General features: G+C 40.0%; 1 protein-coding gene across 50 annotated transcripts in view; it reads right to left on the reverse strand.

Moving 5' to 3' along the window:
* The window catches only part of bt (projectin protein bent), a 92484-nt gene that overhangs the window by 6299 nt on the left and 58513 nt on the right, over positions 1–27672 (reverse strand). For all 50 annotated transcript variants that reach the window (XM_067347068.1, XM_067347067.1, XM_012363586.2 and 47 more), the window contains 44 exons: positions 27014–27319; positions 26521–26823; positions 26021–26305; positions 25503–25814; positions 25073–25375; positions 24676–24957; positions 24138–24437; positions 23547–23849; positions 22980–23261; positions 22456–22761; positions 21917–22219; positions 21437–21738; positions 20874–21153; positions 20489–20794; positions 20087–20361; positions 19664–19970; positions 18541–19422; positions 17991–18290; positions 17464–17745; positions 16949–17248; positions 16352–16654; positions 15588–16046; positions 15249–15371; positions 14169–15056; positions 13595–13897; positions 12465–13346; positions 12007–12262; positions 11386–11711; positions 10861–11163; positions 10279–10663; positions 9802–10007; positions 9050–9510; positions 7978–8512; positions 7611–7805; positions 6897–7380; positions 6449–6704; positions 5847–6181; positions 5648–5763; positions 4951–5235; positions 4589–4728; positions 4225–4488; positions 3363–3979; positions 1495–2593; positions 22–1247 (listed from right to left, as the gene is read on the reverse strand). In XM_067347068.1, the coding sequence (XP_067203169.1) occupies positions 22–1247; positions 1495–2593; positions 3363–3979; positions 4225–4488; positions 4589–4728; positions 4951–5235; positions 5648–5763; positions 5847–6181; positions 6449–6704; positions 6897–7380; positions 7611–7805; positions 7978–8512; positions 9050–9510; positions 9802–10007; positions 10279–10663; positions 10861–11163; positions 11386–11711; positions 12007–12262; positions 12465–13346; positions 13595–13897; positions 14169–15056; positions 15249–15371; positions 15588–16046; positions 16352–16654; positions 16949–17248; positions 17464–17745; positions 17991–18290; positions 18541–19422; positions 19664–19970; positions 20087–20361; positions 20489–20794; positions 20874–21153; positions 21437–21738; positions 21917–22219; positions 22456–22761; positions 22980–23261; positions 23547–23849; positions 24138–24437; positions 24676–24957; positions 25073–25375; positions 25503–25814; positions 26021–26305; positions 26521–26823; positions 27014–27319 (16966 nt within the window). The remainder of the gene's footprint in view (positions 1–21; positions 1248–1494; positions 2594–3362; positions 3980–4224; positions 4489–4588; positions 4729–4950; positions 5236–5647; positions 5764–5846; positions 6182–6448; positions 6705–6896; positions 7381–7610; positions 7806–7977; positions 8513–9049; positions 9511–9801; positions 10008–10278; positions 10664–10860; positions 11164–11385; positions 11712–12006; positions 12263–12464; positions 13347–13594; positions 13898–14168; positions 15057–15248; positions 15372–15587; positions 16047–16351; positions 16655–16948; positions 17249–17463; positions 17746–17990; positions 18291–18540; positions 19423–19663; positions 19971–20086; positions 20362–20488; positions 20795–20873; positions 21154–21436; positions 21739–21916; positions 22220–22455; positions 22762–22979; positions 23262–23546; positions 23850–24137; positions 24438–24675; positions 24958–25072; positions 25376–25502; positions 25815–26020; positions 26306–26520; positions 26824–27013; positions 27320–27672) is intronic.

Here is a 27672-nt window from a genome sequence, read left to right on the forward strand (position 1 = left end):
TTGCCCAAAGTGGATACTTACAACTCGAATATCAGCACCATCTCGTCGTCGTCCTCAAAGGCATCGTGCAGATTGATCAGCTTGGGATGGTGCAGCTGATTCATGATGTCGATCTCCTTCCTGATCAGTTCCTTCTCCATCACGTGTGACACCGGGATGAACTTGGCGGCGAAGATGTTGCCGGTGGTTCTCTCTCGGCAACGGTGCACCACACCGAACGCGCCGGTGCCGATCTCCTCGAGAATGTCGTACTTGTCGTAAACCGAAGTGTGCTTGATCTCGACCGGTTGCGGCACGTACTTGCTGTACACGTCGAACACAAACTGGTCGTAATCGCGCGGCTTTTCGTCCTCGCGTCCGCGGATCTTCTTGCCGCTCGCGTCCACCTCGTATTCCTTCTTCTTGAACTCGCGCTTGATCACGCCCTTCGTGGTTATCAGCGGCGTCACCTCGCTCGGATCGGATCGGCCGTAGATGTTCTCCGCGCACACCCGGAAGTCGTACTGCTTGCCGGGGCTCAGACCGGTCACCGCGAGCGTGCAGAACCGAGTGTGGCCGGCGCGGATCCAGCTGCTCATCGGATGCTCGCGCTTCTCCACTACGTAGTTGGTGATGTTGCTGCCGCCGTCCCACACCGGTGGTTTCCAGCTGACCGCGAGCGAGTCGTGGCCGACGTTATCTACCTGCGGGAATCTGGGCGGGTCCGGCCGATCGCTGATTTGAATCTTGATGATGGCCGTATCCTGGCCGAGATCGTTCTCGGCGGTGATGCGATACGGGCCGGAGTCGATACGACTACCATCGCGGATTGTCAGTATGGCGTGGCGCTCCTTCACCTCGACGGCGTAATGACCGCCGGATTCAATCACCTCGCCCTCGCGCACCCACGTGATTTTCGGCTTCGGGTAACCGGTGAACGGAATTTTGATGACGACGTTCACGCCCTTGTCGAAGAAGGCGGTGTCACGGAATCGCGGCGGCACGTTCAGTTTCGGTGGCGTCTTGATGAAGAGCTCGCTCTTCGTCGACTTCACGCCGCACTTGTTCACCGCGCGGCAGAAGTACTCGTCAGCGTCTTCGCCGAACACGTCGTGGATGATAAGATTGTGAGTGTCGCCCTCGGAATAAATGTTGTAGCGACTGCCGCTCACGATCTCGCGGGCGCCTTTGAACCACGTGATGGTCGGTCTCGGCGTGCCGATGATCTTGCACTGGAAGTGTGCGTTGTGATTCTGGACGCAATTCACCTAATAAAATAAATAGAAAGAGTTAATTGCTTTGTCTTGGATCTAAAAGACAAGAAAAAAAAAGATGGATATTGAAAAAAATGTTTAATTTCAATATTTTATCTTAAAATTATTTTAAAAATTCTTTTAAAAATAAGATTCTGTAAAAAAATTCATTTTTTACCACATTTTAAACAACATTCTAATCTTTTTTCTGATATTTCTTGGATTTTTTGGAAATCAATTGTGTCAATTGCTAGACACAAACCTTGTTGAGAGGTTGAATGATCTCCGGAGGCTTCGCCGCCTGCGGATCAACGATCTTCACGGAAGTCGAGGCCTTCGATTCCGGACTGAGCCCAGCTGAGTTCTGCGCGAACACTCGGAACTCGTACTGCCTGCCCTCGATCAGATTGCTGATGTTGATCTGCGTCGGCAGGCAGATACTAGCGTTTACGCGCTGCCAGGCCTGACTGCCGACCTCACGTTTGTCGATCCAGTAACCCTGGATCTTGGCGCCGCCGTCTGTTTCCGGTTTCTCCCACGAGAGATTAACAAAGTCGCCGCCAACCTCGGTGACTTTGGGCGTGCCCGGCGGTCCTGGCGGATCAAACGGCGCCTTCGCCCTGATCGGATTGGCACCCTCGAGCGGCGGACCCATACCGTTGTCGTTGGCCGCCATCACCCGGAAGAGGTACTCCTGGCCCTCAGTCAGACCCTGCACGACGAAGGTAGTGTCTCTGCAGAAGGAAGACACGATGATCCAGTGCGTATGGCTGACGTCGCGACGTTCCACCACGTAATGGGTCACCCGAAGACCGCCGTCGTACTTGGGTGGATGCCAGGACAGGGTGCAGGTATGTTTGTCGATGTCTGAGGCGTCGAGCGGTCCAGTCGGCGGTCCAGGCAGTCCGGTGATGTACACGGTGAAGGAAGCGCTGACGCTGCCGCTGTCGTTCGAGATGGACAGATCGTAAGTGCCGCCGTCGTCCTTTTGGATATCCTTGATAAAGATGATGAGATACTCGTCGAAGACGGTATACTTGATGTGCGTGGTTTCCACAATTTTCTGTCCGTCTTTTTTCAGCGTCACCTCCATTGGCTGATCGCCGCTGTAGTAGATCTTGATCTTCGTGTTGTCGCCTTCCGGTAGATAGAGATCACCCGGCATGCGTTCGATACGCGGCGGTGTACCGATCTTCAATCTGCACGTAGTCGTGGCAATGCCGAGCGGATTGGAAATCTGGCAGCTGTAGTCACCGTCGTCCGCGTCCCATACTTCAGAGATTACCAGCCTATAAATGCCGTTGATCGCTTCGGCGCGGAAGCGGCCGCCTAGCGTAATTTCGCGACCATTCTTCAACCACCTGAATAAATTGAGAATACAATTGCAACATCAAAATAAAGTTAGGAAAACAACAGAGAATTCATACGTAATATTAATTATCGATATATGTAAACATTATTGAATAATTTGTTAATTTGTATCAATATTAATATTGCAATGTAGATTAAAGAATATATCAAGTAAAGGAGGATGTTAAAAATAGGTCGATTTTGGCCCATGGTGTGGAACCAAAACTACAAATGGTTTCTTATAAATTTTATACCGTAAAATCATGTGGTAAAGTCCATTTTTCTCTAGACAACGGGGAAAGTACGGAAAAATTGAAAAAAAGACCATAAAAAATGCAATTTTCCGTATAAAAAACACATGTACTTATGGATGTACTTGAGTGAACACAGATATAATAATTGCTTGAAGTTTATACGGAGCAGAGGAATCATTGGACGGCTATTCTCTGACCGTACGACGTCAATGATCGCGCTGACAGCGCTGCCATATTGACAATTAGATATTATAAACGGCGTAAATGTACGTGTAATAATTTTGAAGCTTTTTTTCATAAATTAACCATGACAGTTCTTTACTATAAAATAATTATTATAGTTGTTGAGTAATAAATTATAATAAATCAATTAAAATAAATCGTAACAAACATAACAAAAAAAGTACTCTTATGAGAACTTTAACCATCAAGTTTAATTTTTAAAACATTTATTCCTGAATATTAATTTTGATCCAAGTAATAAAACTATAATTGAAATATTAGAAATATTAAATAATGTTCTGACCTGGCTGTCGGTAGAGGTTTACCCGTGGCCTCGCATTCGAGAACAAGCGTTTTTCCGAGCGGTATAATTTGACTGATGGGCAGATTTCTGATGAATTCCGGTTTCTCGCCGCCCTCGACCTCGCAAATCTTTACCGGTGTGGTGCACGAGCTCGGCTGGGATCTGCCGGCCGCGTTCACCGCGAAGATCCTGAACTCGTAATCGCCGCGTTCGATCAAGTGCATAACCGTGTATTCGGTGTCGACGACGTTGTACTCGTTGCACTTGGACCACATTGCGCTGCCGACTTCGCGTTTCTCGATCACGTAACCAGTAATTCTACTGCCGCCGTCGGACACGGGTGGTTCCCAGCGTAGATCGACGTAGTTTTTGCCGACTTTAGTAACTTGCGGTGTGCCAGGCGGCGATGGCACGTTGAACTTGCTCTTCAGTCTGAACGGTGCGGATGGCGGGCTCGGTTTGCTGAAGCCAGCCGCATTCTTTGCGCGGATTCTGAACTCATACTCGTGGCCGCTTTGTAGACCGTAGCACACGTAAGTTGTGTCCTTAAAGAGATAGTCGTTCGCCACGCGCCATTGCACATCTTCAGCAGGATCACGGAACTCGATCTTGTAACCCTGTAATTAAATATTTACTTGTAGATTAAAATTTAACAAATCACCAAAATAATAAATATGCTATATGCAAGAAGCACAAATTTTAGAAATAATTCCAAAATAAATTTTATGTTTAAAAGAAATTCATAAAATTGATATATATATATTTATATAATACATAATACAAGATATATATATTATATATATATTTCAAAAAAAATTTCATAAAATTCGAAATATTTTCTTTGTATATCAATAATATGCACCTGAATGCGAGATCCGCCATCAGACAATGGTTTCGTCCAGACCACCGTGGCGTTGGAGGTGTCCCAGTCGATGATACGCGGCTGTCCAGGTGGATCTGGCACCGTGAAGGGAAACTTGGCCGTTATCGGCTCATCAGCCTGTAGAGGATCAGACACGCCGTATTGATTCTCTGCTCTCACACGGAAGTTGTACGTGCGATTCGGCTCCAAACCAATCACGTCATAATGCGTGTTTCTCACAAAGCTGCTGAGTTTCACCCAGAACTGAAAGAAATCAGAGATCAATGTAGACACTGACATATTTTGTGCAATGTTGAGAAAAAGTTATTTTTCAAATAATTATTAGAATTTTTTAAACACTTACACCAGCTGGATCCAATTTCTCGACAATGTAGTTTGTGATCGGCGAACCGCCATCGTCGAAGGGTGGTTTCCACGATAATGTGCAGGTTTCTGGAGTGATATCTGAGATATCCAGAGGCGCCAAAGGCGGTGACGGTTTATCTAAGGAGAAAATAATTTCATAACTATATATGTTTCTAAAATTTATTGTTTATAGAATTTTTCACATAAATATTTATATAAAAGATTGTATCATTTTACAAATAAATAAAATTATTGCTAAATAAATAAAAAGCAAAGAGTTAAGAAGAATTAATTTAATAATAATTAAACGATAAGAAAAAGACAAATAAAGAATTCAATTAATGTAAACGAAAAACTTACCGACAACGAGAACTTTGCACGAAGCGGAATCCGTGCCAACGGTGTTCGTGAGATATATCGTGTACGTTCCGGTGTCTGACCTTGTTGCTTTCTTGTTTATAAATTGAGAAGCTACATCGGTCGTCTCGAATTTGATTCTTTCGCTCGTGAGCACTTCCTCGCCGTTGATGGACCAGTTCGGTCTCGGCTTGGGATTGGCTGAATAAGGCACCGTGATGGTGAAGGGTTCTCCAGCAATTACAGTCATATCGCGGATGCTGAGATCGCTCGTAATCTTTGGCGGGACTGTAACAAAACGATTGATATTTTGAATTACACTCAAAACATGAAAATTAAGAATCACGATTAATAATCAAGCAAATTTAAATCAATTCAACTGACAAAATTTTAAAGATACTGAAAAAAGTTTAAAAAAATGTATCTTTGATTCTAACTTTAGATCTTATTTTAAAATATTTGTAACATAATTATTGAGAATAAATTAAATAAATAAAAATATTTAAAGATAAAAGTTAAAAATAAATTTTTGTAAAAAAGAAATTGACATTGTTCCGAAGTTTTACATATTTACATGCGCTTAATTTTGATTTTAAAAATTTCTTTCATAAGCAAAATTTCTCTTTCTAATAATTTTATCATTACAATTATTGAAATGTATAATTTTTTAATCTAGAGTATAATATTATTTATTACTCACATGGTGGAGCACTGGCACGAATGACGTCGGAGTTGGAACTCCACGGTCCACGACCGGCGGCATTTTCCGCAGCTACGCGGAATTCGTAATCATGATTCTCGATCAGTCCAGTGACCCTACGAGATCGCGAGAAAGATAAATTAATAAAGCATTAGCAAAGACTGTATCTTTTACAAATTGTATGACACAAATTGCTCACTTGTAAGTAGTGTCGTGCACCAGAGCGGGGGTGGCTTTAACCCATTTGTCCTCGCTCAAGAGACGCTTCTCGACGACGTATCCAATGATCGGCGAACCACCGTCGTGACGCGGCTTGCTCCACGTGATGGTAATGCTATCTTCGGTGGTCTCCACGCCACGCGGTGCGCCAGGAGCACCCGGTGGATCGAACGGATGCCTCGCTTTGATCGGATCAATCGTCGTTACCGGATCCGATGTGCCGTACTGATTCTCGGCCATCACTCGGAATTCATAGACTTGACCGACTGTCAAATTCCTGACTCGCACAAATGGCGTCGTGACATAGCTGCTTACCTGCAAATTTCCTTTCTTTAGACTATAATATTACACTAAACATACATTTTTTTCTACTTAATTTTTTCTCACAAAGATCTTTTTGCAAAAAATAATTATTAGTTGAAAAACTTTTTTATTATGATATTGCTATTTGAGGAAGAATAATTTTTTTTCATTTATCTAGTCAGAATTAATTTTTTTTATTTTAATAGTAATGAATATTCTATAAAATAATAAATACGAGTTTAATTTTTAATCAAATAATAGTTTTACAACGTTTCTCACCTTGGACCACGTGGCGGACTTCGGTTCCTTCTTCTCAATCACATAATTTGTGATATCAGCACCGCCGTTGTCTTTAGGCGGGGTCCAGAAGAGTGTGAGAGCATCACCGCCGAACTCATCCGCACGGAGATTCTCAGGTGGTGCAGGACGATCGAGAACCTTAACGTTGACGGTCGCCGTATCAAAGCCGGACGAGTTGCGCAGTTGAAGTCTGTATTGTCCTCCGTCCGTACGTTTCGCATTCTTCACCACCAAGCTACAGTAAAAGATTTTATTTTTTATTATACTATAAATTTTTATTTAATCTATTAGCATAATCAATTATTTCCACTTCTTTACTGCAAAGCAGTTGGATTTCATCATAAATTTTTTTTTAAGAATTAAATTCTAGGATATATTTTATTTCAATAATTTTCAATTTCATAAAATTCATACTGCCAAGACATACCTGGCGAAATCATCGGCCAGCTGCTGATGGACGCGCGAATCAGTTTCGTCCTTAACAACATCGTTGGCGAACCACGTGGCGGTTGGTTTGGGGAAGCCAATGTAAGGCACATGAATGGAGAAGTCCTCGCCGGCGCGAACAGTAATGTCGCGAACTCCGCCGAGATCCATGACCGGTTTGTTGGGCTGTTCTTCGATGACGATGGGGTTGCTGGGTCGACTCGGATCGCTGTTACCGACGTCATTCACTGCAATCACTCTGAAGAGGTATTCTTCGCCCTCCTTCAATTTTGGCACGGTATACACGTTGTTCGGTATGGGAGCACCGTTCACGTCCGACCAGTCGTCATCATTTTTAGCCTTCTTCTGGATGATGTAGCCTCTGATCTTCGCACCACCGTCGCTTCGTGGCGGACGCCAGCTTAGAGTCACCGAGTCCTTGGTGATTCTATCTGGTTTAGGCGGCTCAGGTGCATCAGGACGTACTATAGAATTAATGATAATGTAATAAGTTTAACACTATATCAATTTGAATAAAATATATAAGGCAAATTAAATTTGAAAATATTATTGTCAAAATTAAGTAAAAATACAAATTCATAATTACAAAAAATTCTAAAATAAAGTATTTAAATTACAGTGGAACAAATAAATTTATTGCTCCTAAATTGTTTTTATTATAATGTGATCTTATTAATGATTAGAAAATACTTACGGCGTTGGTGCCCGGCTGTGATGGGCTCAGTGGGCTTGCTAGGTTTGCCTGGTCCAGCCTCGTTCACAGCGATCACTCTAAATTCGTATCGCGAACCTTCGTGAAGATCCTGCACGGTAAATGTCGTGTTCGGAGTCGGGTAGTTGTTGACCTTCAACCATTCGCCGCCACGCTCACGCCTCTCTACGTAATAACCTAAGGAAGATAATTAAAATAATGTTAATTATTTATAAATTTTTTCAGCATTGTTTTGACTATAACATAAATAAAATAAATATTTCTTGATATTTTGTGATTTAATTGGAAGAGTCTTTGAAAATTTTGGATTTAAGTACAATTGTAAAATAAATTATTTGTAACAACTTACCAGTGATAGGCTTTCCGCCGGTGTTGAGAGGCGGATTCCAGGTGAGACTGCAGCTGTTAGGAGTATAGCCAAGTATTTCAGGCTGACTCGGCGCGTCTGGCGGATCATAAGGACTCTTGGCGACTACAGGTTTGCCCTCCAAGGGCTCCGAGACTCCGTACATATTCTCAGCGCGAACTCTGAAAACGTACTTTTTGCCTTCAATCAGGCCCTTCGCCGTGAAGCTCGTTCTGGGCACGTAGCCAGGTACTTGTCGCCAATTGTCAGACCCGTAATCCGACACTTCAACTATGTAATTCGTAATGTCGGATCCACCGTCGTCCACTGGTGGGTTCCAGGATAGTCCGACGGATTCTTGTGTCGTGCCGGTGTACTGCAGAGGACCCTGGGGTGGTCCGGGTTTATCCACGACTATTACTTCGATGTCGGCCGAATCTTTGCCATGTTCATTTGACGCAGTTATGGTGTACATGCCGCTGTCATCCCGCACGGATTTCTCGATCAGCAGTTGCGTTCGGTCGCTCTTGGTCTCGGTCTAAAAATATAGTAGAGCAAAATACAAAAATAAAATAAAATTCGATAAAATTAATTTTATATAGAGAACAGAATTTTTAGATATATCTTCATAATAATTACAACAAAAATATAATTACCACAGTCTGGGTACAAATTGTATTTTACTAAAGTACGTACACAGAAAGAACACTTTTGCTGAAAGATCTAAAAAAACAGAGATACAAATCTGAAAGTAAATTTTGTTGGACATTCGAAATTTGTCAATAGAACACTCGATTTTGATTGATGAATCGTCAAAACTTTTTGCTACGATATGAAAAAAATCGAGTGCTCTATTGATAAATTTCGATTGTCCAACAAAATTTATTTTCAGATTTGTATCTGGCACAATCTTTAGATCTTTCAGCAAAAGTGTTCTTTCCGTTGTAATATATAAAAATGTCTTTAATGTAGTTTTTTTTATGTTGACACCTTAAATTACTGTTACATTTATTAAAATAATGAATATGACAATAAAAATAATTATTAAAATTTTATTAAAAAATAGATTACATACCGATATACGAAGAGTTTCCAAGAGCGATTTTCCGTCCTTGGTCCATTCGATCTTCGGCGTGGGCGCGCCGGACAATGGTATATTGACATTGATCGGTTCCCCGGCTCGAACTTTGATCTTGCGGCCGATCAGAGCATCCAAATTGAGTTTTGGCTTCTCCCGCATAGGCTTAGCCGTGAACGCGGACGAGGTCTCGCTTGGTTTTCCGGCACCGGCGGCATTTATGGCCGATACGCGATACTCGTACTGATGACCCTCGGTTACATGATCGTCGTAGTACTCGGGGTATTTGACGGGTTCCTTGTTTTGTTTTATCCAGCGACCGGTAGCGCGATCGCGACGTTCCACGTCGTAGCCGATGATCTTGGAACCGCCGTTGCTGATGGGCGGCGTCCATTTGATCTTGATGTGGTCCTTATCAGCGTCCACGCATTCTGGCTTGCCAGGTTGACCAGGGACCACTGAATAATTGAACGTAAAAATATGTAATTAACAAACAAAAAAGTAAGTAACAAAACTTAACATTTAAAAAAATTAATTTTTGCATCTATGAATTTAAAATTTAAAATTACATATTGAAAAGTCAATATTATGTTGATAATTTATATTCTACAGTTATTAAAAAGAGTTTAGGCAAAAAATTTAAAATTTATTTCTTTTTTTTTCAAACAATTATTTACTATACATTGTTCAAATTAAGTTATTTAAATATATTTCAATACTTCCTTTGATATTTTAATGAAAGTACTCACCGAATTGATTCTTCGCAACAACTGATCGATCTGTCGTCAATGGCTCGGAGCGACCCTGTAGGTTTTCCGCAGAAACACGGAATTCATACGTGGTTCCTTCGAGCAATCTTGGCACAGTCGCATGATTATACTTCGGATTAACATGTGTAACTGCTGGCACCCAGCCGCCACCGTGTGTAAGATCGCGTTTCTCGATAACGTATCCACTATAAAGAACAAAATAAATATATGTGAGAAACTATTTTACTGCTATCATTTCACTTGTTAATTTTTGGTGCAAATTATAAAATTTATAATTTTTAATGATAAAAACTGAGTAACTTTTATATAAAATTACAATATATGTATAAAATAAATTTGTTATTTATATGATTTAAAAGTCCAATATATAAAAACTCATAAAATATAAACTAGATGTATTGTAGAAAATTATTAGTAATTTATTTCAAAAATAATATTTCCTGTATATTAACTTACGTAAGCTCGCTGCCGCCATTATCCTTGGGTGGCTTCCACGAGAGTGTGACGGATTGGCTCGTGATTTCTTCGTACTGCAAAGGACCCTCTGGTGGTCCGGGTTTGTCTAGAACAGTCATTTGGAAACTGCCCTCATCTATGCCGCTACTGTTCTTCAGCAATAGATGATACAGTCCCGAATCAGATCTCTTAGCATTAACGATGTGTACAATCGTGTGATAGCCGATTGATGTAATCGTCGTCCTGTCGTTGGAAGTCAACTCGTTGGTTCCTACGCTCCAGGTAACTTCCGGCGTCGGTTCGCCGATGAAATCGATGTCCACGTGGAAGATTAGTCCAGCCTTGATACGAACGTCTTGCAAAGGCGTCTTGATCTTCGGAGCCACTAAAAAATTAAAGAAAATCATATGTTTGTCCAACACAAATATATATTAAATTAACATATTTAAAAAATTTATAGAAATAATTAATATCCAACTGTAAAATATTCTGTGATAATATAATAAAGTTTGCCATACATAAAAATTTGAGAATGTAAATCAATTGATTTTAATTATAATATTAATTAATTAAAGAGCTTACGGTAACGAGGTTTAGCTGTGACGAGATCGCTAGGTTCAGACGGCTCGGATTGACCGGCAGCGTTCACAGCAATCACTCGGAACTCATACTCCTGGCCTTCGGTCAGATCTGGAACGGTTGTGTTGGTTTGATCCGCCGGCACATGCACCGCATTCACCCAGTAAGGACTGCCCTTTTCTTTCTTCTGAACAATGTAGCCTTTGATCGGCGATCCGCCGTCATTCTTCGGTGCTGGCCATTGCAGATCCACGTGATCCTTGTCCCAATCCGTAATCTGAGGTTTGCCAGGCGCGTCTGGTTCATCTAAAAGTAAAGAATGTATATTTAATATTATTATTTTTAAAATAATATATTTAAGATTGTATTTTAAATTAATATGCTATTAATTGTTATATGACATTACACTTCAGAGAACTTTCAGAAGCTTTCAGATTTTATATAAATTTATATCGACTAAACTGTAGAAATTTTATTTAATAATAATATCACTCTTATTTGAATGTGGAATTTTGCTTATTTACTTACCGAATTCGTTCTTCGCGATTATGCTCTTTGTAGTCTCGAGTGGGTCTGATTCTCCAATGTTGTTTACAGCCTTGACGCGGAACAGGTATTCCTTGCGATGAGTCAAACGGCTGACCTCGTGGCTCAGCACCATGCTCATGCCGGCATCGGACCAAGTACCACGTGACAGATCCATCTTCTCGATGACGTAATGTAGAATGGGACTGCCGCCGTCGTCGAGAGGATGTCCCCAAGTCAGATGGCAACCCTCTTTGGTAACGTTGCTGACCTCCAGCGGTTTCTCCGGTGGCGCTGGTCTGTCGAGGACTGTGACTCTTGCGCTGGCGCTAAAAATATCATCGCTCATTTTTAATTGCTAATTATCCAAAGTATAATTAAATTACTAAGTTAATAACATTAATAACATTAATTACAATAAGATTAATTATAAGAAATTCTAAACCTTTTCATTATTAAAATTCTTATTATAATTTACTATTATGTTTTCCAATTGTAATTGTATTATATTTGATGTAGATTAATTTAATTTAAAAATTTTGTATTGTTGAAAAATATTTAATCGAAGACTTAATATTAAAATCGCTTCTTGTATACTTATTATTATATATTTCTCAATTATACCTGAAGCTACCATGCTCGTTCTCTAATGTCAAAGTATAGCGTCCAGTGTCATCACGAACGGAGAACGGAATCTCGAAGGATGTTTCGGTGTTTGTGGTGTACATCTCGTGACGCGCATCGGCCACGATGTTCACTCCATCGCGATTCCACGTTGTCTTCGGTTTAGGTGATGCCACGATGGGAATGTTGTAGCTGATCTTCTGACCAGCGCGCACCACCAAGTCGTTCAGCAAATGCGTATCAAACGATGGCGCAACTGCAAAATCAATTATAAACAATTGTGAATAAAGTATCAATAGTGAAAAAAAAGAATTTTTAATTATTTTTAAAAATGCACCATTAAAAAATATTTATTTGCGTGAAGATGAAAAGATAATAACAATATTGGAATAAAATTCTCTTTCTAAAACAACCGATATAATCGTGAAGTTTTAATTTAGATGAAAGCTCTAACTTACTGAAGCGTGGCTTAGCGACGATCGGCGCCGATGCATCGGACGGCTCGCCAGGTCCGCCCTTGTTGACGGCAATGACCCTGAATTCGTATTCTTGACCCTCGGTCAGATCTGGCACTCTGCCGCTGGTCTTGTCACCGGGTATTTCAGCCGCCTTCTCCCACTGTCCATAACGAGGTCGTTTCTCGATAATGTAGCCAGTTATAGGCGATCCACCGTCTTTCTTGGGCGGCGTCCATTCGAGGTCCACGTGATCCTTGTCCCAGTCGGTGGCGACCGGTGCTCCCGGTTTATCCGGCTTGGCGAACGGATCTTTGGCGGTGATGGTGTCCATTCCCGTCAAAGGCTGCGACTCGCCCTGCTTGTTGACGGCGCGCACGCGGAACTGGTAGTCGTGACCCTCGATCAGATGATCCACCCGCGCCGAGGTGGTGTTAGCCTCGGCCACGGGCACCCAGCGCATATTCTCCGTATCCATTTTTTCGACTTGATAATACTGGATTTCGGAACCGCCGTCGTCTTTCGGCGGCCGCCACTTCAGAGTGCAGCCACTTCTGGTGACGTTGTCGACCTTCAGCGGACCTTCCGGCGGCGCAGGTACATCCAGCACGTTCACCGTCAGCGTGGCAGAGTCCTTGCCGTTCACGTTCTTAGCCTCCAGGGTGTATACACCGGAATCGAAACGTTTCGCCTCCATCACGCGCACTTTCGTATTGTAGTCCTCGTTGACGATTTTGATGCGGTCGCTCGCCATCACCGCAGCGTCTTTTAGCGACCATTCTTTGCTCGGTGGCGGCTCGCCGATCACCGGCACGTCGAAGTCGAAGAAACCGCCGGCGCGCACCTTCACATCCAGCATGTACTTCCTGTCGATCTTTGGCGGAACTAAGGAAAAATTTTTATATATTTTAAACATTTGTCGTTGCTCATTAAATACATCTTATCTAATAAGACATACGCAATTAAAAAATAATTTTTTAATCAAAAATTTAATTACTTAAATTTCTAAATTTAGTTTAATATTTAAAATAATAATTATTATCGTGTGAGTACTATGAAAATATTAAATGTACAAGAAAGATATGTATTTAATTTTTCTAAATGCACACAAATCATTATTTGCGAATGCTTACGGTTCTTGGGTCGCGCCAGATGCGACTTCGATGCTTCCGACGCTTCACCAGGACCGGCCTTGTTAACAGCCCTCACGCGGAATTCGTATTGAGTTCCCTCAACTAGATCATTCACTCTGCCGCGGTTTGTGTCACCCTCGACTTCTGCACACTTCTCCCAAGTCGGGCTGTACTTGTCGCGCTTCTCTATGACGTAGCCGGTAATCGGTGATCCACCATCCTCATCAGGACGTTTCCATTGAAGTTCGACAAAGTCTCTATCGTAATCAACCACCTCGGGCGTACCTGGTTTTCCTGGCTCGTCTATGGAATACACATAAAAAAACACAATATAAAAGAAACTTGCAATATAATATTACCAATACCTATCAAAAAATTCTTAAAGATTGCATAATAAATAACATTCGCTCTAATTATATTAAAAATTCAATGCCTACAAAGTAAAAATTCAAAATTCAATAATATTAAACTGTATTGCGTATTGAAAGCACTGAATATATTAAAAAAATCGAATTAAAAAGTTTTTGCTTAAAAATATATGAAATTATTCTTTTATGAAAAATTCGTGTCTCACCGAAGGGATTCTTCGCCTCAATGCTCTGCATGGCGACAAGCGGCTCGGACTTGCCCTGCTTGTTGACAGCTCTCACTCTGAACTTGTACTTGTGTCCAGGCGTCAAACCTTCCACTTGCAAGTTCGTTTCTGGTCCGTCGGTCTCTCCGGCCGGTACCCAGCGACCCGTAGCCTCATCCATCTTCTCCACAACGTATTTCTCTACGGGTTGTCCACCGTCGTCTTCCGGCGGCTTCCACGAGAGCTTGCATCCCTCGGCATGCACGTCGGATGTTCGAAGTGGACCCTGTGGCGGGCTGGGCTTGTCCAGCACGGTGACCTTAACAAACGCCTCATCCCGGCCATTGATGTTCTCCGCGATGACGGTGTACTTGCCGGATTCCGCGCGCGTAGCCATACGAACGCTCAGGCTGGTGTTGTAGTCCACGTGCTTGACCTTGACGCGATCGGTCGACCGGACCTCCTTACCGTTGAGCATCCATTTGGTGGTCGGCGGTGGCTCACCCGTCACCTTGCAGTCGAAGTTGAAGTTCTGGCCGGCCTTGATCCTCACCTCGATCAGATTCGTGCGATCTATCCTAGGCGCTTGATTGCGCGGCTTCGCGATAATGGTAGGCGTAGCGTCCGATGGCTCGCCTGGACCAGCTTTGTTCACGGCTCGCACGCGGAACTCATATGGCTGACCTTCGATCAGATCGGGTACGGTGGCGGAAGTCTCGTCCGCGGGTACTTCCAGCGCCTTTTCCCATTCGCCGTACTTGTCCTTCTTCTCAATTACGTAACCGGTAATCGGTGAACCGCCATCGTTCTCCGGCGCAGTCCATTTCAGATCGACATGATCTTTGTCCCAGTCGGTGGCTCGGAGATCACCCGGTTTGCCTGGCTCGTCTGTAGTCAGCCATAAAAAATCAATTTATCCCTAATTCTTTTAAATTACAAATATTGTAGAGATAAATAATTGTTTCAAATTAAATTTTGCATTTATTTATTTTTGCAGTTTTATTTAATTTATATCGTTTAATTTTAAATGCTGGATATTTTATCTTATATTTTGTTTATATATTTATTTAATTGGCATACCAAATGGATTCTTGGCTAGTATCGCTTGCTCCGCTTCCAAAGGCTTCGACTCGCCCTCGGCATTGACCGCGGCTACTCGGAAGAGATACTCCTTGCCAGGTGTTAAGCCTGTCACTTCGAGATCTATAAGAAAAAAAAAAATATTTAACGTTCTCCATTATATATTTTATTATTGTAAATTAAATTATGTATTGCGGAATAACAAATTTTCAAAAGAGATATTCAAATAAAAATATTTGACATAAAATTTCTATGCTAATAAAGAATTTAATATAGTTTATTTTATACAAAATTAAAATCCTGTCATAATTAATGCATTACAACCCAGCAATCACTCACTCGGCTCGGTGGAACGTCCGCAAGGTACCCAGCATCCGGTCTCCGGGTCCATCTTGTCCACTTGATAGTATTCAATGGGAGTGCCTCCGTCGTCTTTCGGTCTCTTCCACTTCAACTTGCATCCCTCCTTGTGCACATCCGACACTTGAAGCGGTCCCTCGGGCGGCATTGGCTTATCTGTCACCGTTACTTGTACCGTCACCGAGTCTTTGCCGGATGAATTGCTCGCGGTGACGGTGTAATCGCCACTGTCGTCTCGCGACACCGGGCGTATGCTAAACTTGGTATTGTAGTCGCTGTTGTCGATCTGCACTTTGCGATCGGAATGCAGCGGTATCGCGCCGTAGCGCCACTCAATATGTGGTGGTGGCTCGCCGATTACGTTGGCATCGAATTTCAGCATCGAGCCCGCCGACAGGGTAACGTCCCTCAAATTGCGCCTATCGATCTTCGGGGCCACTGCAACAAATAATTAGATCGATGATTATGTGCCAGTACCAATTTAGACAAATAGGCAGTTTATCGGGATTATTTTTGGAACGTGCAAACATTCTGTGGCAACAACGCAAGGCTGCTGTCTATAAATCGATTGTTTGTGCAATTAATATTTTAAACGTAACTGTTAATTATAAAAAATTAATAATATTTATCACAATTATTACGTGATATAAATATTATTTCTATATAACATGTAATAAAATTATTATAATGTAAAATAATTTCTTGTGTAAATTAATGTGTAAAAATATGTTGTAAATACTTACAGAAGCGTGGCTTAGCTGTGAATGTTTTGCTAGCTTCGCCAGGCTCAGATTGACCGGCCTTGTTCACAGCAATCACGCGGAATTGATAATCATTGCCTTCTATCAGACCGTGTACCAAAGCTTTGGTAGTCGGCGTTTCGGTTTCCAAAGCCTTCTCCCACATAGTGCTGTATTTATCTTTCTTTTCGACGATATAGCCTGTGATAGGTGATCCACCATCGCTAACAGGTTCTTTCCAGGTGAGTTCGACCTGGTTGGCTGTCCAATCGACTGGCTCTGGTGCTCCAGGTGCAGTTGGTACAGCTATAAAAAAATAATAAAATATTAGTAATTAATTAATTAAATAATAACAAAACTGTCATAACAATTTTTATGCCATCTTCAAACATCGTAAAATAGAAAATTGAAAACTAAGAACAAAACAAAATATACTAATTTTAAATTAATAATAATTGACAGAAGAGATGAAAATATTAAAAACGCAAATTAATTAATTACGATTATTTAAGATACCGATCTAAGATTACCGATAGATATTAAACATTGTTTGTTAATTTCATATTTAATATTTCATGCTTAAAAATGGTTGACACTTACTGAACGGATCTTTGGCTACAATGGAGCTGAATGTCTCCAACGGCTCGGATTCTCCCTCCTTGTTGAGCGCCTTGACTCGGAACTTGTACTCATGTCCGGGTGTAAGTCCTTCGACTTTCATTTCAGGTCCAGTAGTTTTACCAACTGGTAGCCAGACACCGGTTTCCGGATCAAACTTCTCCACGAGGTACCCCTCTATTGGTTCTCCGCCGTCGTCCTTGGGTTTCTTCCATTTGAGTGTACATCCTTCCTTGTGCACGTCGGATACTTCCAATGGTCCTTCTGGCTTGCCAGGCTTAGCTGATAAATAATCGAAAATTAAATCAATATGTCAAAATTTATATATTTATGAGTTACATGGCTATAAGCTAAGCATTAAATCAATTTTATTTTATTATATATTAAATATTTTTATATTAATTTTAGATATTTAATACTTAACAAAATATATAATTATTTTTTTAATTACAGAGAATAAAAAATATATAAAATATTATTATATAAAAACTACTCACAGACAACGGTGACTTCGACTTCGGCGGTGTCAGATCCGAACTGATTGACCGCTGTGATTTTATAAGTGCCGGTATCTTTGCGTTCGGGCTTGTCGTTGAAGAATTTGCTATTGTAAGGAACATTCTGTATCCTGCGGTGTGTAGTCTGCTGAATACTCTTATTGTTGATCACCCACGTGACATCTGGCGGCGGTTCGCCAATAATCTTGACATCGAAGTGGAACGCTTCGTTCTCGCGTACAGTTATGTCGCGCAGATTTCGTCTGTCGATCTTTGGCGGTACTGAGTAATAAAAAAAAATTATTTCAATTAACAAATATATCTTTCATCTATCAATATTTTCCAACTTACAATTTTCCAACTTACAATTTTTCAAATATTTTTATATCAAGAAATTCATACTAAATACTATTTGGAAAGGTTAATTAAATTTTTTTAATAACGTTAGATTCTTTTTATCAAAAGAGAATATTCTTTTAAAATTAGTGAAAAGAATACAATTAAGATATTTGTAATGAAGAACTTACGTCTTCGACTCTTGGCTGTGATCGGTTTGCTAGCATCGGACGGTTCGCCGAGTCCAGCAGCATTGATGGCTTTAACTCTGAATTCGTATTCAACACCTTCGTCAAGATTATCAACGCGACCCTTGCAATCCGGTCCCGTCTCGCACGCCTTAATCCATTTAGGCGCGCCCTTCTCACGTTTCTCGATCACATATCCAGTGATTGGAGATCCGCCGTCTGTTAACGGTGGAGTCCATCGAAGATCTACGTGATCCTTATCCCAATCAGTCGCCTCCGGACGGCCTGGTGGACCAGGTTCATCTGCAGTGCAAAAATAAAGTTAGTTATCTGATCTAAAAATATGGATATAAAATTTGCTGAGAGATCAAAGTAAACTAATTATTCTTGACTTCTTTATCCCTTTCGTTATTTTTTAACAAAAATTTAAATTAAGTTATATACAAATATAAGAAATTAATATTCTATATCTACTACTTCGCAGGATTATAATATATCATAGAAAATACAATTATGTAAGGAAAATAAAAAAATTTTAAGAATCAGATCTTACCGAATGGATTCTTGGCGACAATTCCGTGCTCAGTCTCCAACGGTTCAGACTCGCCCTCCGCATTCACAGCGGCGACACGGAACTTGTACTCTTGTCCGGGTACCAGGTTCTCTACAACCATGTTGGGTTCCTTGGTGCGTCCGACCGGTATCCATCTACCAGTCTCCGTATCCATCTTTTCGACCACGTAGTGATCCAAAGGCGCGCCACCGTCGTCGAGTGGTGGGTTCCATTTGAGGGTGCAGCCTTCTTTGTGCACATCGGATACCTTAAGTGGTCCCTCGGGCTTACTGGGCTTGTCCAGCACCAAAATCTCAATCGATGCCTCATCTCGACCGGAACTGTTCTCCGCCTTTAAAGTTAGAGTGCCACAGTGCGCTCTGGTTGCCGAGGAAACTACGAATTTGGTCTTGTAATCTTCCACCTCGATGGTCAGCACGTTGCCAGACTCTTGTTTGGCTTTGTTCAAGAACCAGGTCTTGCTTGGCGGCGGTTCACCCGTGACTTTGACGTCAAGGCGAATGACATTGCCGGCCTTGATCGTGATGTCTTTCAGATTGGTGCGATCAATCTTCGGCGCGGCGTAACGATCCTTAGCAATCAAGGTGTCACTGGGTTCGCTGGGTTTGCTCTGACCGCCTTTGTTCACGGCTTTAACTCGGAATTGATATTTTTGACCCTCTACGAGATCCGGCACTTTGGCTTCAGTTTTGCTGCCCGGCACTTCCTCAGCCTTTTGCCATTTTCCATATTGATCCTTCTTCTCGATAATATACTTCTCGATAGGAGCACCGCCGTCTTTCTTCGGAGCCTTCCATTTTAGATCTACGTGATTCTTCGACCAATCTTTCAACTCGGGTTTTCCGGGCGCGTCGGGCTCGGCTGTATTTAAAAATTAAAATTAAAAAATGTGTCATGATAAATAATTTATATTATAATATAGCAATTTGTACAATTATTAAAAAAATATAAATAATAAATATTCTTAAAATGATACAAAATAACGAAATTCTTGAAATGCTTAATTATTTTCATATCTGGGACTACAATAGTACACTCAATAATTGAAAAAACTTTTTAAATTATAATTGTATATAAAGAATAACAAAAATATAAGACTCACAATAAGGATTCTTAGCAGTTGTCGGTATGGATGTTTCCAAAGGCTCTGACTCGCCTTCGGAGTTAACAGCTTTGACACGAAATTGGTAATCTTTGCCCTCATTTAAGCCAGATACATCCGCTTCCGGAGTCTTGCTTGTGCCACACGGTACCCAACGTCCAGTGTCCACATCCATCCTTTCGATAACATAATGGTCAACTGGTTCACCGCCATCATCCTCAGGTTTGTCCCATTTCAACTTGCAGCCTTCTGCCGTCACGTCAGACACTTCGAGTGGTCCTTTCGGTTTGCTGGGTTTGCTCAACACCTGATTATTAAAAGAATATAATATAATTAAATATATTTGAATACATAATTTTATATTTTTAGCAAAAAATTAATTTATATATTTAACTCTTATGTATAAAATTGTTTTATATAAACCTGAAGCTCGACGTCGACTTGATCGGTGCCGCTGTCGTTCTTGGCGATGACGGTGTAAGTGCCGGCGTCCGAGCGCTGGAGTTTGTTGAGAACCAACATAGTATGGTAATCCTCGTTCTCAATCTTGAGCCGGTCCATGCTCTTCAATACTGCATCCTGGCGTTTCCATGTAACAACCGGCGGCGGTTCGCCCTTGATATCGGCCTCGAGCCGCAACATTTGGCCGATTCGCATAACTTTCTTCTGGAGATTCTTGCGATCGATATGAGGAGCCACTGTGAACCAAACAAATAATATAATAAATAATATAATGACATAAAAATTACAATTATAACGGTTAAATAATTTGAGTTAAATATCGATAATAAAATTTAATAAATTGATGCATAAATATGAACTTACGGAATCGGGGTTTGGCGACGACGCTCTTCGAAGTGTCGCTTGGCTCACCAGGTCCAGCTCTATTAACTGCCACGATCCTGAACTCGTATTCGTGACCTTCCTGAATACCGTCGGTCACTTTGGCGGCTGTGCGATCTCCCGGAACTTTGGCGACGTCCACCCATTGTCTACCCTCTTTATCTCGCATCTGTACAATGTATTTCTCAATCGGCGCACCGCCGTCGTCCTTGGGTGGTGTCCATTCCAGATCGACGAAGTCTTTGTCCCAGTTTCTAAGCTCCGGTCGGCCGGGTTTGCCCGGTTCGTCTGGAATTAAGAAACGACATATAAATATATGATTAAAGGAACTATTAAATTAAAGGTTTTATATTTTTAACACACATACCAAATGGATTCTTTGCTATAATAGATTTGTCCGCCTCCAGATCGTCAGATTCGCCTTCTCTGTTGACGGCTTTCACACGGAATTTATAAGGCTTGCCCTCTTGTAATCCGGTGATGGTCGCTTCCGGCTCGGTACTGCGACCGCAGGGTATCCATTGCCCTGTTAGAGGATCCAGCTTCTCAATTTCGTAATATTCGACCGGTGAGCCGCCATCATCCTCAGGTTTATCCCATTTAAGTTTGCAGCCGTGTTTGTTAACGTCACTTACTTCCAATGGACCCTATAAATTTAAAAAAAAAATTTAATCTTATTATCCAACTTCTAAATTATTAAATCAATCAATTAATAATTAGATAATTATGATTATTTTAAATGTTTTATTTCATCTTGATTTTAACTCAAAGTTTTGATTATTTATTTATTTCTTATATCTTTAATAAGAATTTTAAAAAAGAATTCTATTGCAAAGTTTAATTCTTAATAACATTTGATAATTTTCCTTTATATTTATTATAAAAATTTTAATTTATATCTGTATGTCCTAAATTAAAAAATCAAATCACCTTCGGTTTGCTGGGTTTGCCAAGAACGGTTATTTCTACCTCAGCAGTATCTTCGCCGACTTCGTTCTTCGCTTTGATCACATATTTGCCGGTGTGAACGCGTTTTGTCTTCAGAATAAAGAATTTAGTGTTATAATCAATATTGTCAATTCGTATCGTGTCATCTGATACGAGTTCTTTGTCTTTGAAGGTCCAGGTGACTTTTGGCGGTGGTTCGCCAATTATGTTCACGTCTAGAGTTACGGTAAGGCCGACTTTCACCGTTATGGGTTGCAAATTTGTGCGATCGATGTACGGTTTTACTGCAAAAGTAAAATAAAATTAATTAATAAAAACTATTTGTTTTCTATATAGAATACAATTTTACACATTTCTTAAACAAATTTTCATAAGATCAATTATACGATTTTTCTAGCAACGCGTATTTTTGTGCTTCTGCGATAAAAAAACCATAATTTATAGAAATGAAACTACACTTACGCCAACGAGCTTTGGCAGTGTGTGGATTGGTAGCCTCGCTAGGTTCACCAGGACCAGCCTTGTTGACGGCGCGTACTCTGAATTGATACTGATTGCCTTCTTCCAATCGAGGAACTGTTCCGGTACATATGGGACCTTCCACTTCGGCGGCTTTGACAAAGTTGGTACCAAATTTATCCTTCATCTCAATGATATATCCAGTGATCGGCGCACCGCCGTCTCTTATCGGTGGTTCCCACTTAAGTTTCACCATATTCTCTGACCAATCAATGATCTCTGGAAGTCCAGGTGCCGCTGGAGCGTCTAAAACATTTCAAGAATTCCATCTTCAATAATATAAAAAGTTACGCAATGTTTCTAAACATATATAATATTTTAAGTATAAAAATTGTATCATTTCTAATTAAAAATTTTATTAGTAAAAAAGTACTATAAATTATATAATATTTAAAACTACGTAATATAATATTTAGAATTGTTTAATTTAAATTATTTGCAAAAATAAATATAAAAATTATAATCAATCTTGAATGCTATACCGTATGGATTTTTGGCCACAATGGGAACATCGGATTGCAAAGGTTCCGATTCTCCCTCCTCGTTCACAGCCTTCACGCGAAATTCGTACTTATGGCCGGGCTCCAAACCAGTAATCGTATGTTCGGTTTTTTCAGGGTCTACGATGCCGGCTGGTACCCAACGACCTGTTGTCACATCCATCTTTTCTACTAGATAGCTGGATAAAGGAAGACCACCGTCATCCTTAGGCTTATTCCACTTCAATTTGCAGCCTTCCTTATGCACATCCGTTACTTCCAATGGCCCTTCCGGCTTTCCAGGTTTATCTGTAAAATTGTATAAAGTTTTACAATGTAACTGTATATTATTCCAATGTTAAAAATGTTTTACTTAATTAAAACATAAGAAAGAGTACTTATTCCATTTTTCTTTTTTTTCAAAGAGCAATTTATATATTTTATAAAATATTATAAATTAAGAGAAACTTTTTTTAGATATTTAAGTTCAAAAGAAATGTGAATATAAAATATTTAAATTTAGTTACCGAGAATGTTAATCTCCACGTCGGCCTCATCCTGGCCGGAATCGTTCACAGCCTTGATGGTGTATTTGCCAGTTAACTTGCGACTGGTATTCGTCAACTGGATCTTGGTAAGGTAGTCTTCGTTATCGATCTTAACGTTAGCACCAGTTTGAAGCGGTGCTCCAGCGAAGCTCCATGTAACGGTTGGAGGAGGTTCACCCTCGATATCGACTTCTAACTTCACCAGTTGGCCTGCTCTGACTTTAATAGTCTGCAGCTTGTCGCGATTGATGTGCGGTTTCACTACAAGAAATAATAATATTATTCTAAATTATTTTATTTTAATATAAAATATAAATTTCTAATTTATTCTTATTTAACATCCTGTTTGTGAAACATAATATATATAAAGTAAGTTTTAAAATCTATTAAATTTTATACAAGTAGAATTAAAAGAATAAAAATTAAATTATAAATATAAATTATATTTGACTTTAATTTGAAATAGATCAAATATGTTTGGAATTTTTAATATACAATAGCTACGAATTATTTTTGTAAATCAGTTTAATAGAATAAAGTACTCACGGAATCTTGCTTTTGCAATATGTGGCTTCGTCGGGTCACTGGGCTCCGATGGTCCGGCTTTGTTAACAGCGCGAACACGGAATTGATAAGTGGAACCCTTTTTCAAACCGGTGACACGACCTTTCGGCTGTGGCGAGTCGGTGACGAGAGCTTCTTCCCATTGTGACGAAGGTTTCTCTTTCTTCTCGATGATGTAGCCGGTGATCGGCGCACCACCGTTGTTCTTGGGAGGTTCCCACTTGAGATCGACACGATCGACGTCCCAATCTTCGAATTCCGGTACACCAGGCTTGCTGGAGACGTCTGCCAAATAAAAACCACATTCAATATAACTTCTAACGCAATATTAAATATATATCAATCAATAGATATATCACATGTTAAGTTGCACATTTACATAAATTAAAATAAAAATATAGTTCATATAATTTAAAATAAAAGTTTTATTTTATGCATAATATATTTTTTTATTTTTACAAAATAAAATATTAATAAATAAAATATTTGTAGCTTTCTAAAACTATGAATTCTTTCATTGACTTTTACTTCATAAATCTCAATAGATACTATACTTAAAAAATATATATTTACCGTAAGGATTCTTTGCAATTGTGGAGCCGTCTGATACGAGGGGTTCCGATTCTCCTTCTTCATTCAGAGCCTTCACTCTGAACTCATATTCGTGTCCTTCTTGAAGACCCTTTATGTCCATCTCAGTGTCCGCTGTGCGACCAACTGGTATCCATCTACCAGTCGATTTATCCAATTTCTCTACTTGGTAACCAGTGATAGGCTTGCCGCCATCGTCTTCTGGCTTGTCCCATTTGAGTTTGCAAGCGTTTTTCGTGACATCCGCCACTTTGAGTGGTCCTTTCGGTTTTCCAGGAGCCGCTATATGGAAAAAATATCACAATTTTAAATGCAATAATAAAAATAATTATAACAAAAACGATATTTAATATATAAAAATTTTAAATATATATTTGCTAAGTGTTAGATAAAATAAATATAAAGACAATGTAAGTTTAAAGAATAAACATACATATATAAGTACATATAATACATATATAAGAATAAACATACATGTACAATAAGTTGGAAATTTTTTCAAAATTTATTTGGTACTCACATAATATTGTAACTTCGACTTCCGCCTCGTCCTCGCCGTGAGGATTGACAGCTTTGATCTTCCATACGCCGGTGTTTTTGCGCAAGCTATCAGATATAGTAAGTTTCGTATTGTAATCGACGTTGACGATTTCAATGTTCTCGCCGGATTTGACTTCGTTGCCAGCGTGATACCATTTAATCTCCGGTGGTGGTTCACCGCGCACGTCTACGTCATATTTTACAAGCTTACCGGCTCTCACGATGATCGGCTTCAAGTTCGTTCTGTCGATTCTCGGTTTGACTATAATAAACGAAATTGTACAAATTATCTTTTTGTAAAAAAGATAAGTTCAAAAATATTTTATAAAATTTTTCAATGTTTAATTCATTAATCTTTACGTTTGATAGAAACTCACGGGCTTTGTGCTTGCAAATCTGCATCTTCGACGCATCTGACGGAGGCGACGGTCCGGCTTTGTTTACGGCGATAACTCGGAATTGGTACTCGCCCCTTTCTTTTAGATCAGGTACTTTGCCTTCAAGTTGATCTCCAGGTACCTCAATGGCTTTCTCCCAATCTGGCTTGTATCGATCCTTCTTCTCGATAATGTATTTCTCAATCGGCGCTCCTCCGTCGAATTCGGGCGGTGCCCATTTCAAGCTTATGGATTCGTTGTCGTAATCAGTGACCTCAGGTGTTCCGGGCTTCAAAGGTTCGTCTAAAATAGAATTATTTAATTAAGTTTGTATTCATTGTATTCAGACTACATATTTCTTTTTAATTAAGAAAAAACTTTATTTAAAATCAGAAAATAATTGACATGAATTTGAAGAAAATCAATGTACCATATGGATTCTTGGCGACAACTCCGCGCTCGCTCTCTAGAGGTTCCGAATCGCCCTCATCGTTGACAGCTGTGACGCGGAATTTGTATTCGCTTCCGGGATTCAAACCGGTGACCTCAAATTCGGTATTGGGTGAGTTTCCAGGCACTTTGCCTACCCTGACCCATTTGCCGGTCTTTGTGTCCATCTTCTCAATTTCATATTCTTTGATCGGTACACCACCGTCATCCTCCGGTTTCTCCCATTTCACCTTAGCCGTGGTATTGGTAACGTCACTGACTTCCAGAGGTCCTTTAGGAGCGCTCGGTTTTCCTGTGGAAAGAAATTTTACTGTAAAATCTCTCTTCTACATAAAGTACCTGTTATAATTTTTTTCTTAAATTTAATTTGTATTATTAATACAAAAGCAAGATAAAGTTAATTAGCAAATGTATATCATTAATTAATTATCTTTATTTTTAGAATTTATTTATTTATTTATATCACGGGTATAAATTTAATTTCAAAACTAAACCTACCAAGTACTGTGAGTTCGACGGTTTCTTCATCTTTGCCGTTTGCGTTTTCAGCAATCAGCGTGTACTTTCCAGTATCCTTGCGCATGGCGTTGACGATCGTGAAATCGGTGTGATATTCCACATTGTCGATCTTGATGCGCTCAGTGGTGGTCAATGGAATATTGTCTCTCCAGACCCATTTGGTTTCTGGCGCAGGTTCACCAGATACATCTACAGACCATTTGTGAGTACGGCCAGCCTTGATAATAATTGATTTGAAAGTGGTCCGGTCAATTCTCGGTCGCACTAAAAATATTAATTTTTCAATGTTAAATTAATATCTACATCGCTTAAATTATAACAATATATTTCAAAAATGTAGAATATTCTTAAGTTCTTAGATGTAATTTTATTTTGAAAGAGATAAATGTATGACAAGTTTGATAACTTGCAATATTGTTTGCAATTTTGATAACTATCAAAACATGAGTTAAGGATTAAACCAGGAAGGCTCAACTTACTATTTCTGTGTTTGCAAAGATGGTTATCTGTGGGATCGCTGGGCTCGCCAGGTCCAGCCTTATTGTGAGCACGTACGCGGAATTGATAAACCATCTTCTCCTTGAGGCCTTCAACTTTAACCTCCGGAGTCGCATCGTTGGTCTTTGTCACTTCGACCCAGTCGACGGCGAATTTGTCCTTCATCTCGATGGTATAGTGAGTGATTGCTCTGCCACCATCGCTCTTTGGTTTCTCCCACTTCAGGGATACGCTGACATTATCATAATCAAAGATGTCCGGTTTGCCAGGCTTGCCAGGCTCATCTGTCGAAAGAATTATATAAAATTAATATACAACGCTCTAATAATATTAAAATTTTTAAATAGTAATAGATAAAGCAATATATATTAAGCAATTTTATTTGACTAAAAATTATATTTTTAAATAAATTATTGCGATTTATGTTTATTAAATGACAAGTAAAAATATCTAATTCATGGAATAGGAATTTACCATAAGGATTTTTGGCAAGAATGGCTTCTTCAACCTCCAAAGGTTCAGATTCGCCTTCTTTATTGACCGCCTTGACACGGAACTTGTACTTCTTCTTAGGCGTCAGACCAGAAAACGTGAAGGTCTTTTCGTTAGGACCGACTTCTCCAGCTGGGATCCATCGTCCGGTCTCCAGATCCATCTTTTCCAACACATAACCAGTGATGTCGGTACCGCCATTGTCATCAGGTTTGTCCCATTTGACTTTAACATGATTAGCACGGACTTCCTCTACATTGAGTGGTCCTAACGGAGCCGATGGTTTGTCTGTAAAAGAATAATATTTATATGCAATGCAATTTTAATTGTTGTGATCAAAAGCAAGTCGAAATTTTTCAGATAATTTTAAATATTGTCAAATAGACAACTTGAAACAGTAATGTAACCTCAGATATATTTATCACATTTCTTGCTTGCTAGTTCACTGGAAGTCTGATTGATGTTGACCTAACCTAGCCAGATTCAACCCGAATCAATCAGACATTTCTCCAGTGTTGGTTTAATATTTTTTTATCTAACTAATTTTACAAAAATATGCAATTAACAACTTATATTAACTGTCAAAATTTTTATTTAAAAAATTGAATAATTTTTGAAAGTTTTTTTATATCAATAGATAC

The sequence above is a fragment of the Linepithema humile genome, chromosome 1 (genome assembly GCF_040581485.1).
Source record: "Linepithema humile isolate Giens D197 chromosome 1, Lhum_UNIL_v1.0, whole genome shotgun sequence".
Classification (NCBI taxonomy): Eukaryota; Metazoa; Arthropoda; class Insecta; order Hymenoptera; family Formicidae; genus Linepithema; species Linepithema humile.